The 16,888-nt window shown below is 38.9% G+C and overlaps 2 protein-coding genes across 2 annotated transcripts; both read left to right on the forward strand.

The window, feature by feature from the left end:
* The first annotated feature begins 644 nt into the window (after nucleotides 1-644).
* LOC114447649 (pyrokinin-1 receptor-like) lies at nucleotides 645-3,151 on the forward strand. Its single transcript, XM_028424038.1, has 6 exons — nucleotides 645-794; nucleotides 912-1,008; nucleotides 1,338-1,543; nucleotides 1,898-2,119; nucleotides 2,202-2,379; nucleotides 2,706-3,151. Exons 1-6 carry the CDS (start codon nucleotides 645-647, stop codon nucleotides 3,149-3,151), a joined length of 1,299 nt encoding a protein of 432 aa, XP_028279839.1.
* A 1,381-nt stretch (nucleotides 3,152-4,532) lies between these two features.
* LOC114447276 (rho GTPase-activating protein 19-like) lies at nucleotides 4,533-14,089 on the forward strand. Its single transcript, XM_028423446.1, is given in 11 exon segments — nucleotides 4,533-4,603; nucleotides 4,911-5,158; nucleotides 5,426-5,506; nucleotides 5,941-6,150; nucleotides 6,262-6,488; nucleotides 9,414-9,500; nucleotides 11,098-11,163; nucleotides 11,372-11,545; nucleotides 11,636-11,728; nucleotides 13,989-14,007; nucleotides 14,010-14,089. Coding segments are annotated over 11 exon segments (1,311 nt in total). The 5' UTR covers nucleotides 4,533-4,556; the 3' UTR covers nucleotides 14,069-14,089.
* Nucleotides 14,090-16,888: the final 2,799 nt, after the last annotated feature.

Genomic DNA, 16,888 nt, shown 5'->3' on the forward strand with positions numbered 1-16,888 from the left:
TTCTAAAAATAGTCTACTTTCACCTGCTTTGTCATGGGTCTAATTCCAGAGTAATATTGATTTAGAAATTTCCTTGCTGGCAGTGTAATAGGTTGTACAAATTTACGATGCATGCTTGTCACATTTTAATTAGATATTATGAGACCTGTCAGCTTCCAAATCAAATGCTTGACAGATTGGTATGATTACAGTGCTTTTTGTTTTGCCCTGTTAATTAGTCACTTTCCCCTAACAGTTACGTCTCCAGCATTTTTAAGTGCAGTTTAGGATTTCTGCATAAATGTGGCATAATGCATCTCTACATGCAACAGGTTTCTGAGTGAATGTGTTTATTTAGGATTGACTGACTTTTATTGATCTGTTGCACACTGACCTCTAATATTAGGCTTATTGTTGGATCTGGATGTGTTGCTGACTGACAGACTCAGTTTGTGAGGGAACAGGATTTCTGTAAAGCTGAGGTAAATGTAAATGAATTTGATAAATAAATCTGAACACAATTCATTTGATTTTTTTTACTCTAGAGGCTAAAATTAAAAATTGACCTCATTGTGTTTTGTCTTTTATCCCACACATAAGATAATAATGTAAAATAAATGAAAAAAAATGTGTCGTGTTTCTAGTTCCCACCCAGCAGCCTCATCATGAACACCACAGAGCAGATTTCATTCCTCTTCAGCTGTAATGTAAGCCCCAGTGAGACGCCACAGCTCGACATAAGTGTCACCAAAAGTGAACCACTGACAATCGCTGTCCCCATGACCGTCTTCTACAGCATCATCTTCCTGTTCGGAGTATGAGTATCTATTTTACTAGACAGACAAGATTTTTTTTTAAATTAGACTAAAAGGGAATGATAAATGTGAAGTGAAGCACAATGTTTAAAACCCCTACATGTCTTCCCTCCACAGGTCTTATTCAATGGTGTGAGCATACTGACCCTCCTCCTGGATGCTCACATGAGAGTCAGTGCCATTCGTTTCTACCTACTCAGCTTGGTAACATCAGGTATGCTTGACTTTCTAATGCATGGCCAGTCATGACAGCACTAATTAAACTGATCAAAGTGAAATCTGCTGCATGTGCCTGTTACATTAAAGCTCCAATTCATTAAAATAGGTGTGAGAATCACCAGAGTCAATGTATCAAATATCTTTCTGACAACTGACACATTAACATACTAATTGACACACAAATTAGGTGCATGCCAAATTAAAAATTTGATATGCATAACATGCAGAAATATTTTGAGGAAGTATATTAATTTCAAGTTAGACTCCTTAATTGAGCATCTTTCATTGTTTAACATGTGTCTCTCTTTAAATTTCACATTTCAGACATTCTGCAGCTGCTGACCATCCCAATAACAGTGTATCGGTATTACTGGGAGAGCTACCCATGGCGTCTAGGCCAAGCTGTGTGCAAGATCTACTTCATGGTCCGCCAAATGTACTGTGCCACTACCAGTTGGGTTATTGTAATCTTCACCACTGAGCGCTATGCAGCAATTTGCCACACCATGTGGTCTGTCTCCAGTCTGAAGGTTAAGTACTTACGACAGAAAAATCCACCTTTCTGTATGAAACACAACATATAAGAGCAGTGGCTTCATAAATGTGATCTCTGTGTGAAGTAGTGGAAAGTAGTGCCACAACATTTCGGTAAGGTTGAGGAAAGGATCATATTCCATTTTAAACTCAACACATGGTTGATATACATGAAGGTATTTGCCTGAGGTGTTCTATATCAAATAGCGACATGCACATCACAGGTTGGAAAATCAGAGGTTTTGTTTCTCAAGAAAATACAAAGAGATTTCATTACTACCGTCCATGCTTAGCATTTCTGACTAAAGTCTAACAGATGGAACTTTCTCCTCTTCCTTTTTCTCTAAAAGAAGTCTCGGCTGCCATGCCTTCTTTTAGTGTGGATTATTTCTCTGGTGTCAGCTGTGCCCTTTGCGCTGGTCTATGACCAGGCACGAGCATGCATCCTAGACTACACAGCCACCACTCAAGAAGATGCCTTCCAAGTCTCCACCATGTGTGAGATGACAGAGCCTGATCCAGCACACATCTACAAAGGGGCCTTGCTGCTGAGAGCAGGATTTTTCTTTTTGGTGAGATCAGAGCTTGTTGACAGGTTATTTGTTTACTTATCTGCATAAAACACAGAAGCTCTTCATGCCTTTCTGACTACAGGTCCCACTGGTCTCCATCTTTGCTCTCTATATGGTTATTCTGCTTTACTTGATGAGGAATGGGCGACAGAGAAGAAACATGGGTCTAATGCGGCCGGATCCTGAAGGAAGGCGCGATATTCAGTGCCATCAGAACGGAAAGCTTCTTTTAAATGAAAAAAGAGCTCTGAAACTCATGGGTAAGTCATGAAAATTATAAAATCTTATTCATTTAGACACAATGTTTGCTTGTTTCTGCAAAGCTGGAAGCTTATTACTCTTTATAAATAGCATATGATTATACAGAATCTGTGCACAAAGGACCTGATTATTGGCACTAGGAACTTTCCTGAAAAAGACTAATTAAGTTTGACTGGTTTTGATTGCATGCAGGTGAAGAGTCCTTGTTGAAAAATAGGGGGAATACCATGTCATAGCCTGCTGGCAACCCCCCCCCCCCCCCGCCCTCCGATTAACATGCATTTTGCTATTTGAGAGACCACGTGTTTTCTTTTTTCTTTTCCAGGGGCAGTTGTGGTGGCCTTTTTTGTGTGCAACTTTCCAGATATTGCCTCTTCCCTGATGCAGGTCTATGTGGTCATATGGTCCGACACCGTCCTCACCGTCTACACGGTCCTGAAGTCGTATTTGTCACTTCCATTGTGGTATATCAACGGTGCTCTGGACCCTCTGTTGTTCTGCATTTCTTCCCACACATTTCGCAGGGCTTGCTGGAGAACTCTGGGCAGGCTGAGACCTCACTGCTATTGGCAGTATGGCAGTATGTCTTGGTTGAGGCAGAGGAGTTCTACTGAAGAAGCGAGCACGACAGTCAGAGAAAGGATTGATGGTAAATACAGCGGGAAAAAAATGGACAAAAAGAAAGATACACCTACTAACAGATCAGATCAAAGGGATGTACACAGTTATAAAAGCCCCTCTCATTGTGAGCTGCAACAACAAGCTCTCTGAAGTGGGTGATTTTCTCTTTCCTGTATTACCCTGAGATATAAATTTCATTAGTGTCTTCTTCTCCAGGATTTTTGCCTTCTTTCATTTCCTTTTTTTCCTGTAAGGGTATTTCAGAATCTAGCTGATGTTAGAAAATGACTATTACCATTTTTTGTTTTTGTAGATTTTTCGATCTGAAGATGCGGGAGGGAAATAAATAGAGGGTTTATGATTAATGTGTTACTGTACATCTTGTACAAGTCATTGATTGATGTCAGTGTAATTTATAATGAGGCTGCGTAATATTTTATTCTATGGCTTACAAAATCTGTAGTAAACCTACATTTTGTTTGTTACAAGTTTGTTAATTTCTCCACTTTTCTTTAGAGCTATAATTCAGACCTTTGTCAATTTCATTGAACAGTATATTTTATATATTTAAATAGATATAATCTTGCCAAATATCTTGATTTGGTATGGAGTAGAAAAGTAGTCTGTGTTGTCAAGACAACCAACAGCAGGGAACTTGGGTTCTTGGCAGAAACCAAGCTTATCAGTCCACTGTAGAACCGTAATATAGACGCCCAATTCATGAGCACAGCTTGAAGTCAATTTGTATTAAGACCACGGTGTCATAGTGCAGCATACGTCTGTTTTATTGCCTCCTCAGTAGTGACCTATTTTAAAGTCAAAGACCTCTGAATGTCAACCCTCTTTCACTGAAGTCATTAAGGTATAATACATGAATAATTGGCTGTTAGTTATATTCAAACATAGAAATTGTTGTTTGTTTTATGTGGCTCTTTTCATCTCCTCGTTGTATTTCTCTATATAAAGCCCTTTTGAAATTAATCCAGCTGCAATTTTGTTTTTATAAAACAGTACTTATATTCTAACCTTTTTGTATAGAACCTGGTGAATCTATGACAGGGCTGAAATGTCAGTGATCAGTGTATGGGGGTGGGGGGTTCATCCTTCAGTGCAAATGATTGCTACCCACTCAGCACCAATAATGCCTTGGTAATGTTTTGATAACTTCTTATCTTCAAAGACTTGGAAGTCCCCAGGCATCATTTGAAATAAATGGAATAAATCCTGTTGTAGGAGTTTGTTAAATTTACAATGATACAATCATAAGGTTGTTGCTGGGTGACAGGCACTGACTAGTGGTCATTAGAATGCCCCTTATAAAAACAAATCAACCCGTGCACATGGCACACATAAGAAGCATAATCAGAGGCTGATTAAAGGTATAACAAGTACTTGTTTTAAGTTGGGGCTATTTTTTGGGAGTGTAGAGGTACACAAAAAGAACGCCTACCGAAAACGCATACGTAGTTTCAGCGACCCTGACGTAATATATCTTGGCCAATCACAACCCAGTGGGCGGGACTAATGATGAAACAGCGGAAGATTCAAAACGAAGATGGCGACTGAAAGCGATCCCCAAAACAAACACAAACTGGAAAGATGGTACGGATTTTTCATTTATTGTGGCCTTAAATGTAGATTGTGAAACGTTACCATGCGATTTGCGTATTTTTGGGATGATTAATGTTACTGAAATATGTGTTTTGAACTCTTAGTTGTTTACTCAGCGCCAACCAGCGCAGCTAAGTTTACGAAGCAACCGTTTGTGCTAACAGGTGTCGTGAAATCCGTGTTTCGCACCAGCTTTGCTAGTTTACCTGTTAATTATGCAGCACCAGCTTGGAGATTTTTTATGTCGCTACGTTTCAAAAGAAAAATCACCCTGTAGTACGTGTTTATCTTTCAACAGGGGGACAAAATGCAGTGTTTCTATCAGCCAGGAGAAGCCAAACCAGCCTGTGATTTTTAACCCGGACTTCTTTGTGGAGAGGCTAAGACATGAGCATCCACAGGCTTTTGCGGATCTGGTACTCAGCAATATCACCCGACTGATAGATCTCCCAGGAGATGAGTTTGCCCAGCTCACGGGAGAGTCTGAGCCTAGAGTTCCCTCCTCCAGTGGCTTTCTGCGCTCCTTCAACTTCCTCAAACGGAAAGGTTAGGCCAACAGAGCCATTATGAGTGCTAACGATAGTTGAAACGCCAGATGTCAGATGTGAAATTTCATTCATAGACCATTGAAAGCAGAATCTTATTATGAATTGTGTTGAAGTGGGTTACTTGTTTGGGAAAAGTGATGATGAATTACCACAACAGGGACCCCCTTGCTGTATGATTGTTTTTACACCATGTCCTGAAAAGGAATGTGATATATCTGACACACACACACACAGACTTAAGTCTATGCTATTTGATGCCTTTCAGAAAAGGGAGTTGTTTTTGGTGCGCCTTTAACAGAGGAAGGAATAGCCCAGATCTATCAACTCATTGAATACTTGAGTAAAAGTGAGTATTTAATTATATGTTGGCATGATATTCTGATATGCTGTTTTTGATGTTTTGCCAACATGCATTTGTGCATTTGAATGGTTGATGTCTTTACCTCCTTTTTTTTTTTTTTAAATAGCTTTTTATACACTCAAGACATGCTTAGTACTTGTTCTTAAACTTTGTTGGAGAACTGTGAATTAGCATGAGGTCATGGTGTATTTCTAGAAAGCAATGATGTCATTTTCTGAAAGTGGACGCTGGGAGCAAAAGCTTAAGTCAATAATTCATGTGAAAGCACTTTGCTCTTGCCATCTTCCTCCTTCCATTTCATTCACTCCATCTCTCTCCTCACTGCTGTGTTTTTGTCTGTGTCTTCTTTGCTCTGCGTCCACCCGCCTACACACCACTAATTTTGCTGTCTTTCTCCATCTCTCTCACCCACCCATTAGACCTTCATGTGGAGGGGTTGTTTCGTGTGCCAGGCCACAGCTTAAGGCAGGCAGCCCTGAAGGAGATGTTGAACGCTGGGGCAGAGATAGATCTAGAGACAGGGGACTTCCATCCCAATGATGCAGCGACATTGCTCAAAGCTTACCTGGGAGAGCTCCCAGAGCCTCTGCTTACGCACAAACACTATCATGCTCACCTGAAGATTGGAGGTGTGATCCCTTTTCACATTTGAAGATAAAAGGATTTTCAGATCAATAAATGTTAAGAAAAATATGGTCCTATTGCTCTGTTGTTTAACTTTTTTTATTGGATGTTTCCAGAGTTGACCCGCTTTGATGATAAGGGGGATAAGACAAATGTGCCAGATAAGGAACGTCAAATTGAGGCATTTCAGCTGCTTTTCATGCTGCTGCCCCCAGCCAACCGCAGCTTGTTGAAGCTGCTGCTGGACTTGCTGTATCACACTGCTCGCAATCAACATGTCAACAAGATGTCTGCTATCAATTTAGCCACAATGTTTGCTCCACACATCATCTGGCCCAAAAATGTAAGTAGTTTCATGCCATCATCTTCAACCTTCTTAATTAACCCTCATGCATTGTTCGCAAACACTACCCTAATGTGTTGTTCGGGGACAAAAACGTCCCCTAACTTTAACGGTTTTAAAAATATATTAGATAAATATTTTTTTGAAATTTTTTTGCATAGACCTTTTAATTAACTTCAGTTCTAATCAACAGTAGTGAAAAAATCATTTTCCCCCAGGATTTTAACCCTTTAATCACCAATTTTATGAGGGGTGGTGCTGAAAATTGAAAAAAAAAACACAAAATGGCTCATTTTTAATAGAAAAGGTGAATGTGGACTGGATTCTTTTGAACCTTTATTACAGTCTTGGTCATGTCAAACATCAGTAAAAAAATTGACTTGATTGCATTATTAGTTTTTGCACAGCACTGGATTTTCTTTTTTTCTCCCTAATGTGTTGTTCGGGGACAAAAACGTCCCCTAACTTTAACGGTTTTAAAAATATATTAGATAAATATATTTTTGAATTTTTTTTGCATAGACCTTTTCATTAACTTCAGTTCTAATCAACAGTAGTGAAAAAATCATTTTCCCCCAGGATTTTAACCCTTTAATCACCAATTTTATAAGGGGTGGTGCTGAAGATTGAAAAAAAAACACACAAAATGGCTCATTTTTAATAGAAAAGGTGAATGTGGACTGGATTCTTTTGAACCTTTATTACAGTCTTGGTCATGTCAAACATCAGTAAAAAAATTGACTTGATTGCATTATTAGTTTTTGCACAGCACTGGATTTTCTTTTTTTCTCCCATTTTGTCCCATAGACTTACATTATAAACACACTTTTTTTGACTGCACAGCCATGGCACTACATAATCATGCATTCTTGATTGTTGGTGGTTTACCCTGTTGGTAGGAGGTAAAATTTGTGATTTTTACAGTTAACAACTTAATTACCATATTAACCCTTTACCTGCAGGCCTGTGCTCATGTAGTGTAGTTTCTGGCTTGTATATGGAGTTATAGGGAGTATTTTAGCACATAATTGTGTGTCTACACACTGTGTGTGTATGTTAGAGAGGAAGAGAGCCATTTGCACACTGATCTTGTTGTCTGTGAGTACACACAACCACAGAGTCTTCATAGTAAACAAAAACAAAGAAAGTGTTGCTATGCACGTGTGGCCCTTTGATGTCTACAGGTGCAGACTAAACAAAACAAAAAGGCAAGTGGTCTTACATGTGACCTTGTGGTCATTTGATGGTGAGAAGAGCAGAAAGCAACATGAAGAGAGGATTCACTTGTGCACAATCTCTGGAAATGATTGTGCAGCCTGGCTCTATGAAGGGCCAGGCTGTGAAGCTGTGAAGGCTGCACAAGTAGATCCGTCACTTGTTCACAAGCGAATCCTTCATTCGTTCACAAGTGAATCCTTCACTCATGCACAGGTGAATCCTCTCTTCATGCTGCTTGCTGCTCTTGTCACCATTAAATGACCAGGAGGATGCATGCAAGTCCACTAGTGTTTTTGTTTTGTTTAGTCTGAACCTCTCAGCATCAAAGGGCCCGGCACTTACTTTTAGGGCTGCAACAAATTTACTTTACTTTACTTTACTAAACTACTTTTAATACTAATTTTAGTAGGGGACTAAACTGTAGATTAGATTTGGTTAGTCAATGATTATTTATTATGTTATCAAGTTATCTATCTATGGTGTCTATTTAGTAACATGCACATGTACGTATGGTCGTGTGGAGCGCAACACACCATGGAAAAGGGGCACTTAGACCTCACTTAGACTAATTCAGTGATCTCAACTGAGACACTAACCTAAAAGTAAAGTCACTCTACTGGAGGACGTGTTTTCCGAAAGCTAAAAAAAAAAAAAAAACAGCTATTTTACCCATCCACAACTTCAGACGCCAGAACTCCTGGATGTTTTCATTTTACATGCTTATGCATTGCCGTTGTACGTCTGAATTAGGTACACTTCACTTACTTAGTAACTTTATTTTCCTGACTTTCCTTCCCTGACAGTGTGCAAATGGCTCTCTTCCTCTCTAACATACACACACAGTGTGTAGACACACAATTATGTGCTAAAATACTCCCTATAACTCCATATACTTAAGCCAGAAACTACAGTACATGAGCACAGGCCTGCAGGCAAAGGGTTAATATGGTAATTAAGTTGTTAACTGTAAAAATCACAAATGTTACCTCCTACCAACAGGGTAAACCACCAACAATCAAGAATGCATGATTATTTAGTGCCATGGCTGTGCAGTCAAAAAAAGTGTGTTTATAATGTAAGTCTATGGGACAAAATGGGAGAAAAAAAGAAAATCCAGTGCTGTGCAAAAACTAATAATGCAATAAAGTCAATTTTTTTACTGATGTTTGACATGACCAAGACTATAATAAAGGTTAAAAAGAATCCAGTCCACATTCACCTTTTCTATTAAAAATGAGCCATTTTGTGTGTTTTTTTTTCAATTTTCAGCACCACCCCTTATAAAATTGGTGATTAAAGGGTTAAAATCCTGGGGGAAAATGATTTTTTCACTACTGTTGATTAGAACTGAAGTTAATTAAAAGGTCTATGCAAAAAAATTTCAAAAAAATATTTATCTAATATATTTTTAAAACCGTTAAAGTTAGGGGACGTTTTTGTCCCCGAACAACACATTAGGGGGTAAAATTTGCCCACAGTGTACCGTTGACCTATGAAAAATTTTAAAGTCATATTAACAAAATTTATGTAAAATTAAGCTTATTGAGGAAAAATGATTCAATTTGTCCACATATTGACAAAGTTATGGCCAAAATAAACAGAAAAATTTCTCTCAGAGGACAAAAATGTCCCTAACAACGCATGAGGGTTAAATTGAATTTATTTGGTTTTTGTTTTTTTTGTTCTAAATTAGTTCTTCTGTTACAGGTGATGGCAAGTGATCTTCAGGGTAACATGGATAAACTGAATAATGGCATAGCATTCCTCATCAGACACTCACAAAAACTGTTTAAGGTAAGCAGCTTTACATTCTGCTCCTCAAGAATTTATCTGGATCTTTATAATATGACAGCTTTTGAGCATCTTTAGGGCTGCAACATCAAACATTGAACTGTTTTTTCCTGCCTGATAGGAACAGAACCATATGGTGTGGCATTTAATGCTATGTCTTAAACACTGGAAGTGGACTGACATTAGATACCATTTGAATACATAAATATAGAGTACCACATGTTTCCTTTGTTATTTTTAAAATGCATTTTTTTCCTCCTCAATAAACCTTTAATGATGAGTGGTGCTGTTGCCATGGATATAAGAAATGCACAGCTGATAGAAAGAAAGAACACAGCATTTGCATGTGAAAGATAAGTTAATAAAGGTTATTTAAATGTCCTGCAATCAGCAAGCTTTTTAACATGTTGATTGACATAATCCCGCACAGGGAGTTATTTGGCTTCTGAAGCACTTTAAAAAACTGTTCAAATAAATGTGTGTTGAAGTGCCAGCTATGAGTCTTATAGATAAATGTTAATACAGAAGGAGCTAGTTTGGAGATATAGCCCCTTTTAAAGATTGCCATACTTACTGTTTTGTAGAAATGAGTTAGCAGTCAGCTCGGATAGACTCCAGCCCTCATGACCCTGTGTAGGATAAAGCGGGTTTAGAAAATGGATAGAGGGATGGATGTTGGTAGCCTTTTACGCACAAATATCATCAAAAGCTTTTTGTCGTCTTTGTCCTGTCTGTTGATTGTCTACTAGACTCCTTTTTGTGGCTTGTTTCCCTTTTCTGCCATTAGCCTTGCATGTTCACATTACAAGCTGGATTGTTGTTTTGATATTTATTTATGTATTTATTTTTGTTTTTGGCACTTTGCTTTTGCAAAGTACTGGCAGTTGTCTTTTGCTCCGAAGCTTCACTGCATTTAACATTGGCCATTGTTCTTCACTCTGTTGCACTTTGTTCCACAACACTCCTGCTGTTTTTGCGAAGGACCACCTTGCCATCTCTGTTTTCAATGTGTTCTAAGATTTTGCCTCATGTTGAGTCATCTGTTCAGTACAGTCTTTTCTTGGCTGTAGACAAGAAAACATGTACATCTATATCTCACAGTGCAGTCCTAATAACATTTTTTCCTTTTTCCTGTAATCCACATGATTTCTGCTTCTCAGCCTAATTTCCCTTGAATGTACCCAGTTGTTGATTATCTCTCTATTCAGTGAATCCCACATACAGTTCAGCATTGTGCATGTACACATACAGTTCATTCATGTTGTACACATAATGTACTCTTCAAAGGCATCATGTTTATATAGACATTGACCTCAGCCTAATTAGTTCTTAGACTAAGCACAACAGTTCTGACACCATGTGTCATTGTGAAAACTATCTAGATTCTGCACATTTAATCATAACATGATTTGCACGTTGTAATTGTAGATGTGCTATAGTTCATATTGTTATATTTGTCGTATTTAATTTAAAATGTGTTATTTGCACATGAATTTCCCCTGGGTTTATATCTTATCTTAATGCGTGGTACTTACCTTTTCATCAAGGTAATCTTTAATTTCATTACAGAATTTAATACTAATTTTTACTTTCACCGAAGGCACCAGTCTATATCAAAGAATATGCCCGCTTATACTTCACAGGATCCAAAGATCTTCAGTCAAATGTAAGTGTTCTATTTTTAATCAAGATTACACTATATTTAAACCTAGTATCTACTGTGCTCATTAAAAGAAAAGCCCTAAAGTAAAACTTGTGAGCAGTTACAGAATTCAATTTTAAAGCTGCTGCTTTGTTCTAAAGCATTTGTTGAACACATACAATGTGATGTCACATATAACTGGTTATCACATGTTTTGTATGGACCTTCTTAGGATGACATGACACTCTTTTCTGGAGCCAAAGATGGTGCTGTGTCTGCTGTAGTGCCTGTATCCCCTCCTCCCTCATCTGAGACTCAGAGTTACACTGAATGCGCCCTCAGAGAGCTGTACCAGCAGGTCAACAGCATGCCAGAGTCTGCCAAAAAGAAAAAGCTCATCAGACAGGTAGCTTCTGCCCACCGTTGAAAGTATAAAGAAGTTAGTGTGTTACTTACATGTATGAACAGCAAATAATGTGTGTTTTTGTGTGTGCAGTTTGAAAAGCAGCCTGTGACCCCTTTGGCTGACTCTCGGACACCATTCAGTAGGAGACACTGGCGTTCCCGATCTTTGGGTGGAATCATCAAGGTTTGTACTCCTGTGGATTTTAATAAACTTTACTTTTCAGGCCCTTATACAGGTTCATTAAGATGTTTGATCTGAGGTTTTATGACTAAGATTGCATTTTACTTTGTTTTGCTGAGAAGACGTACATACTCCGTCATAAAAAGAAATCTCTAGTTAGGGCCCGAGCACCGAATGGTGCAAGAGCCCTATTGAAACCCTTAGGATTATTATTTTTTTTTTTTTTTTTTTTTTTTTTTTTCCCCCTCCGAGATCGCATTTTTGGAGGCCTTAACATGCCCAAAAACTCACCAAACTTGGTAGAAAAATTCATTCGCCCGAAAAATTTTGAAATTTGCTGACTTTTGAAATGCACATATAAAAATGGCTCTATAGCGCCCCCAACGCGTAGCCCCTCTGGCCGGTTTGACACAGGATTATGAAAATTGGCACACATATGTATCACCTCAAGACGCACAAAAAAGTCTCTTGGACCCCCCCTCCAAACCCAACAGGAAGTCCGCCATTTGAAGGTTTGTGGCCATTTTTGGCGATGTGTGACCCTGCTGCCAAACTTTTCACGCCTCGCATACTTCAACGGATTGAGCTGAAATTCGCCGTGTCCACTCAGGACACCATAGGGAATAGACGCATTCCAAAACTCTTACAAAAGTCTGACGGTGTGGCCGGGGCGTGGCCTCAAAGTTTGACCATTTCTGAGGACACAGAAAGTCTCTATAACTTCTTCGTTTTCTGTCCGATCTGTACGAAATGTCACATGTATGATCAGAGTCTGACCCTAAACACATCTATACAACAATATTGAGGCTTTGACAGAGCGCCACCTACTGGCTACACAAAATGTTGTGTTTTCATAGGTTTTTCTGCCTGCCCCCCTGGCCTGTTTTGAGTAGGGGCATGAAATTTGGTACACATGTGTATCACCCCAAGATGCACAAAAAAGTCTCTTGGACCCCCCCTCCAAACCCAACAGGAAGTCCGCAATTTTGAAATTTCTGTTAATTTTTGGCGATTTGTGACCCTCCTACAAAACTTTTCATGCCTCGCATACTTCATCCAAATGAGCTAAAACTCACTGTGTCCACTCAGGACACCATAGGGAATAGACGCATTCAAAAACTCTTACAAAAGTCTGACGGTGTGGTGGGGGCGTGGCCTCAAAGTTGACCATTCGCCATTACAAAGGAACTCACTGTATTTACTGCCCTAATGCGTAGCCCCGCTGGCCAGTTTGACACAGGATCATGAGAATTAGCACACATGTGTATCACCCCAAGACGCACAAAAAAGTCTCTTGGACCCCCCCTCCAAACCCAACAGGAAGTCCACCATTTTGACTTTTGTGGCCATTTTTTGCCTATTTGTGACCCTGCTTCAAAACTTTTCACGCCTCAAATACTTCATGCAATTGAGCTGAAATTCACTGTGTCCACTCAGGACACCACAGGGAATAGACGCATTCCAAAACTCTTACAAAAGTCTTACGGTGTGGTGGGGGCGTGGCCTCAAAGTTGACCATTCGCCATTACAAAGGAACTCCCTGTATTTTTTGCCCTAATGTGTAGCCCCGCTGGCCAGTTTGACACAGGTTCATGAAAATTAGCACACATGTGTATCACTCCAAGATGCACAAAAAAGTCTCTTGGACCCCGCCTCCAAACCCAACAGGAAGTCCGCCATTTTGACTTTTGTGGCAATTGTTTGCCTATTTTTGACCCTGCTTCAAAACTTTTCACGCCTCACATACTTCATGCAATTGAGCTGAAATTCATTGTGTCTACTCAGGACACCATAGGGAATAGATGCATTCCAAAACTCTTTCAAAAGTATTACCGTGTGGCGGGGGAGTGGCCTCAAAGTTGACCGTTCGCCATTACAAAGGAACTCGCTCTATTCTATGTAGTACTACCCATATACTTCATGCAATGTGGACAAAATCTTACAGTACTGCTATGGACCCGAGTCTGAACAAATATATATGCTAATGGGATGATACGGTCATAGCGCCACCTACTGGTAGCAGGAAAGTTTGGTTGTAAACATGTGTTTGTTGTATATCTGTGGAAATGAGAGGAGGAGAGCATAGGACAGGAGAGTATAACAGACGAGAGCATAGGAGAGAAGACTGCGATGACCCCGCGGATCGCAAGGTGCGCGAGGGCCCGCAATGCTGCTTGCAGCTTTAATTTTTCTTTAAAGCCTACCACTCCTGAAATGACTCATGTCTCCGTTATTGACTTGTTGTTTATTTATTTTTTTACAGAGGAAGGTGTTGGGAGGCAACGTATTAACAGAAAAGGAAAACAGCAGACAGCAGAGTCTACTACCCAGCTGCTCAACTGATGGGCAGGGAAAACAAACACCAGCAGTGGAGTAGTGAGTAATTTTTTGATAGACCACAAATCGCATGTGTCAGAATATCAGCTTGCACCCTGTGTAACATAACCTTCAACTTTTAATGTGGTGCTCTAGGCTACGACAGGTATTTCCTGACACTACATCATCAGTGCCTCAAGTAACACAAAATTAGAGACTGACAATCTTTGCATGGTGTATGTACATTTATTGTGCACCTGCACTCTTGTAATGTAGGGTAATGTATCACATTAAAATTACTAAACAGCATGATTAAATTCTGTCATAGCTCATGTTAAGTAATTTCCCTCTTACTTCAGCCAAGTTGTGCCTCACAGTGCTTACATGGCTATGAATGCTTGATGCAGGTGCTCAGCTAAAATTACAGAAGATCATCTGAATTTTTTTTTCTCTCCCTCTCTTTATCTCCTCCAGGTTTAATTGATGATTAAATGTTCTCGTCACGGCAGTCTGACTTTTAAGGATCCTCTTGAGGCTTTAACAGAAATTAAACAAAATAACAGCTCTGTTGTTAAGTTGAAAAGTGGAAATGTGGAAATGTGGAAATCATATTTTAGGTCAGTTTACCTCTTTAGTTATAATGCAAGCGGTGTGGATTTACAACAGTAAGTTTTGGGGTATTAGCTTTATCAGTGACCAATCTTTTTTATTTTTATTTAACTTGCAAAACATTAATTGTATTTATTTCTTATTAATAATCTGCACGTTTCCAGCCTGGAGACCACCATCAGATCTACAAAGACAAAATGTGATGTGAGCAAAAGGTAGTAAATTCACAGATGTGCCTTAAAGTGAATATAGTTTAAGTTAACAGCTTTTTTTTAATATGCAAATCTTAGATGCTAACACTGTGATACTTTAATCTGTGCCTTGGGTTTTTTGGGTTTTTTTCAAGCCAGTTTTATGCAACATAATAGTTTTATTGCTTTATACATATTCTGGAATTTTTAATATAGTTTTTTAAAACTTTACTGTTAAATATTTTTATTCTTCTTTTTTAAAACTGTCAAGTGGGAGGTCATATTCAAGTGAAAATGAACATTGTTTACCTTCTATTGCTGTTGTTAAATGAGCAGTTTGTGGCAGCATTTGAGCTCTTATGCCATTTTTTTTTATATCACCTTGTTGTCTTAATGTTGCAGTTGCTCTCACTCTGCAAAGCTGTTACAGTTTTAACTATAATGTGACAATAACTGTTTGGTTAAAAGACCATGTGAACAGATGATACTGTGCCACTGTAAACTGCAACTCATTGTAATTAAAAGACATCAAGCGACATCATATCTTTCTTCCATCCATCCATCCATCCATTATCTGAACCTGCTTTGCCCTGCAGTGTGGGGTCATGGGGGGCTGGAGCTTATCAGAGATATCTACAGATGAGAGGCAGGGTACACTGTGGACAGGTCACCAGTTCATCACAGGGCAACAAACACAGAAAAACAACCATTCACACTCACTATCTTTCTTCCTTTATTTAAAATACAGAAACAATATGGCATGGTGCATTTGCTGGCAAGTTGCTGTGATGCAGTTTTTTATACAGCCACAAGGGGATGCACTTTAGTTACAAATAATTGCTGAGCAAGAGAATCTTTGGCACAGCATATGTTCACCTGAGCCAATTTAATAAAACACTGTTTAAGACAAGAGCCACCAAAAAAAAATTGTATTGTATAATAGCACAGCTTATACTAGATATCTATGTGCAAAACTAAATATGTTAACCTATTGAAGAACAAGAAAACCCATTGGGAAAAAGTTATGTGTATTGTGGTAATTCCTGACCAAAATGTAGCTACAACCAGCATTCCACCAAACAGAAACAGCTGTTGAAAAATGCAGTTTTCAATAAATGATTTGCATAAACTGGACATATTTTATGAAGTTGTAGGGTGAGAGGCTGAATAGTAAATGTGAAGACCGCTCTCCACAATAGCAGGAATGTTTCAGTGTGTCATTATGGTGTCCATGTCAATGCATGCTTGGTATTGTAAGTATATGTTGTAAACATCTGTGAGAATGGGTCTGCTTTTTCTCATGTTCTGTAAATATACAACAGACAGCTTCCATGATAGAAAGAGTATTGTTTTACAGCTAAAAACTCCAGAGGGCTTTTATTTAGTAATTCTGTTCCAGAATGAGCATGATGATTGTAAAATGAGTCAGTCAGACATACTGTAATCAACTTCACATTACCCAGTGTGCACACTATATGTTTGTGGGTTTGTGTGCACTAAAATGCCTTTCAGAGGGAGCTAATTTTGCCTATATTGTAAAACACAACTAAGAGATCGTTTGTGTTAAAAAGGAAAACACAATTTAAAGTTAGAATACTTTTGTTGCCTTCAGCTGGTTGTTTTTTTGGACAGATTTTTTTTTCTGAGACGTGAGTGAAATACAAACGACTCAAGTCTGAAGCATGCTGTGGAATGCTCTGGATACTTATTATCAGCACCTTTTAGCTTTCGGAGTAAAGCACGTGGAAGCTGTAGCAGATTCAGTCCTTTATTCAGCCACAAGAAGCTGCCAGCTAAGTTGGATGCGAGCTGTAGGAAAACATTTATTAAACTCCACAGGCCCTAGGAGTTTAGTGATTTTTATTTTATTTTTTTCTAATTGGATGCTACTCCACATTAATTCCAACTCCCTATTTGAATCCATTCTTTGTGAGGTCTTAATGTTTTGCAAACTGTCCACTGCCAGACAGCTGTAATTGCCACCATGTCCTCCCACGGCTTTCAGCGCAGCAGAATAATTCCTGTTGTGTATTTGTGTGTGTGCATT

The sequence above is a fragment of the Parambassis ranga genome, chromosome 15 (genome assembly GCF_900634625.1).
Source record: "Parambassis ranga chromosome 15, fParRan2.1, whole genome shotgun sequence".
Lineage (NCBI taxonomy): Eukaryota > Metazoa > Chordata > Actinopteri > Ambassidae > Parambassis > Parambassis ranga.

Coding starts and splice junctions, on each gene's coding strand:
- LOC114447649 (XM_028424038.1), top strand. CDS start 645: ATGAACACCACAGAGCAGATTTCATTCCTCTTCAGCTGTAATGTAAGC. Junction 795..911: donor GCATCATCTTCCTGTTCGGA/GTATGAGTATCT, acceptor TTCCCTCCACAG/GTCTTATTCAATGGTGTGAG. Junction 2,380..2,705: donor AAGAGCTCTGAAACTCATGG/GTAAGTCATGAA, acceptor TTTCTTTTCCAG/GGGCAGTTGTGGTGGCCTTT.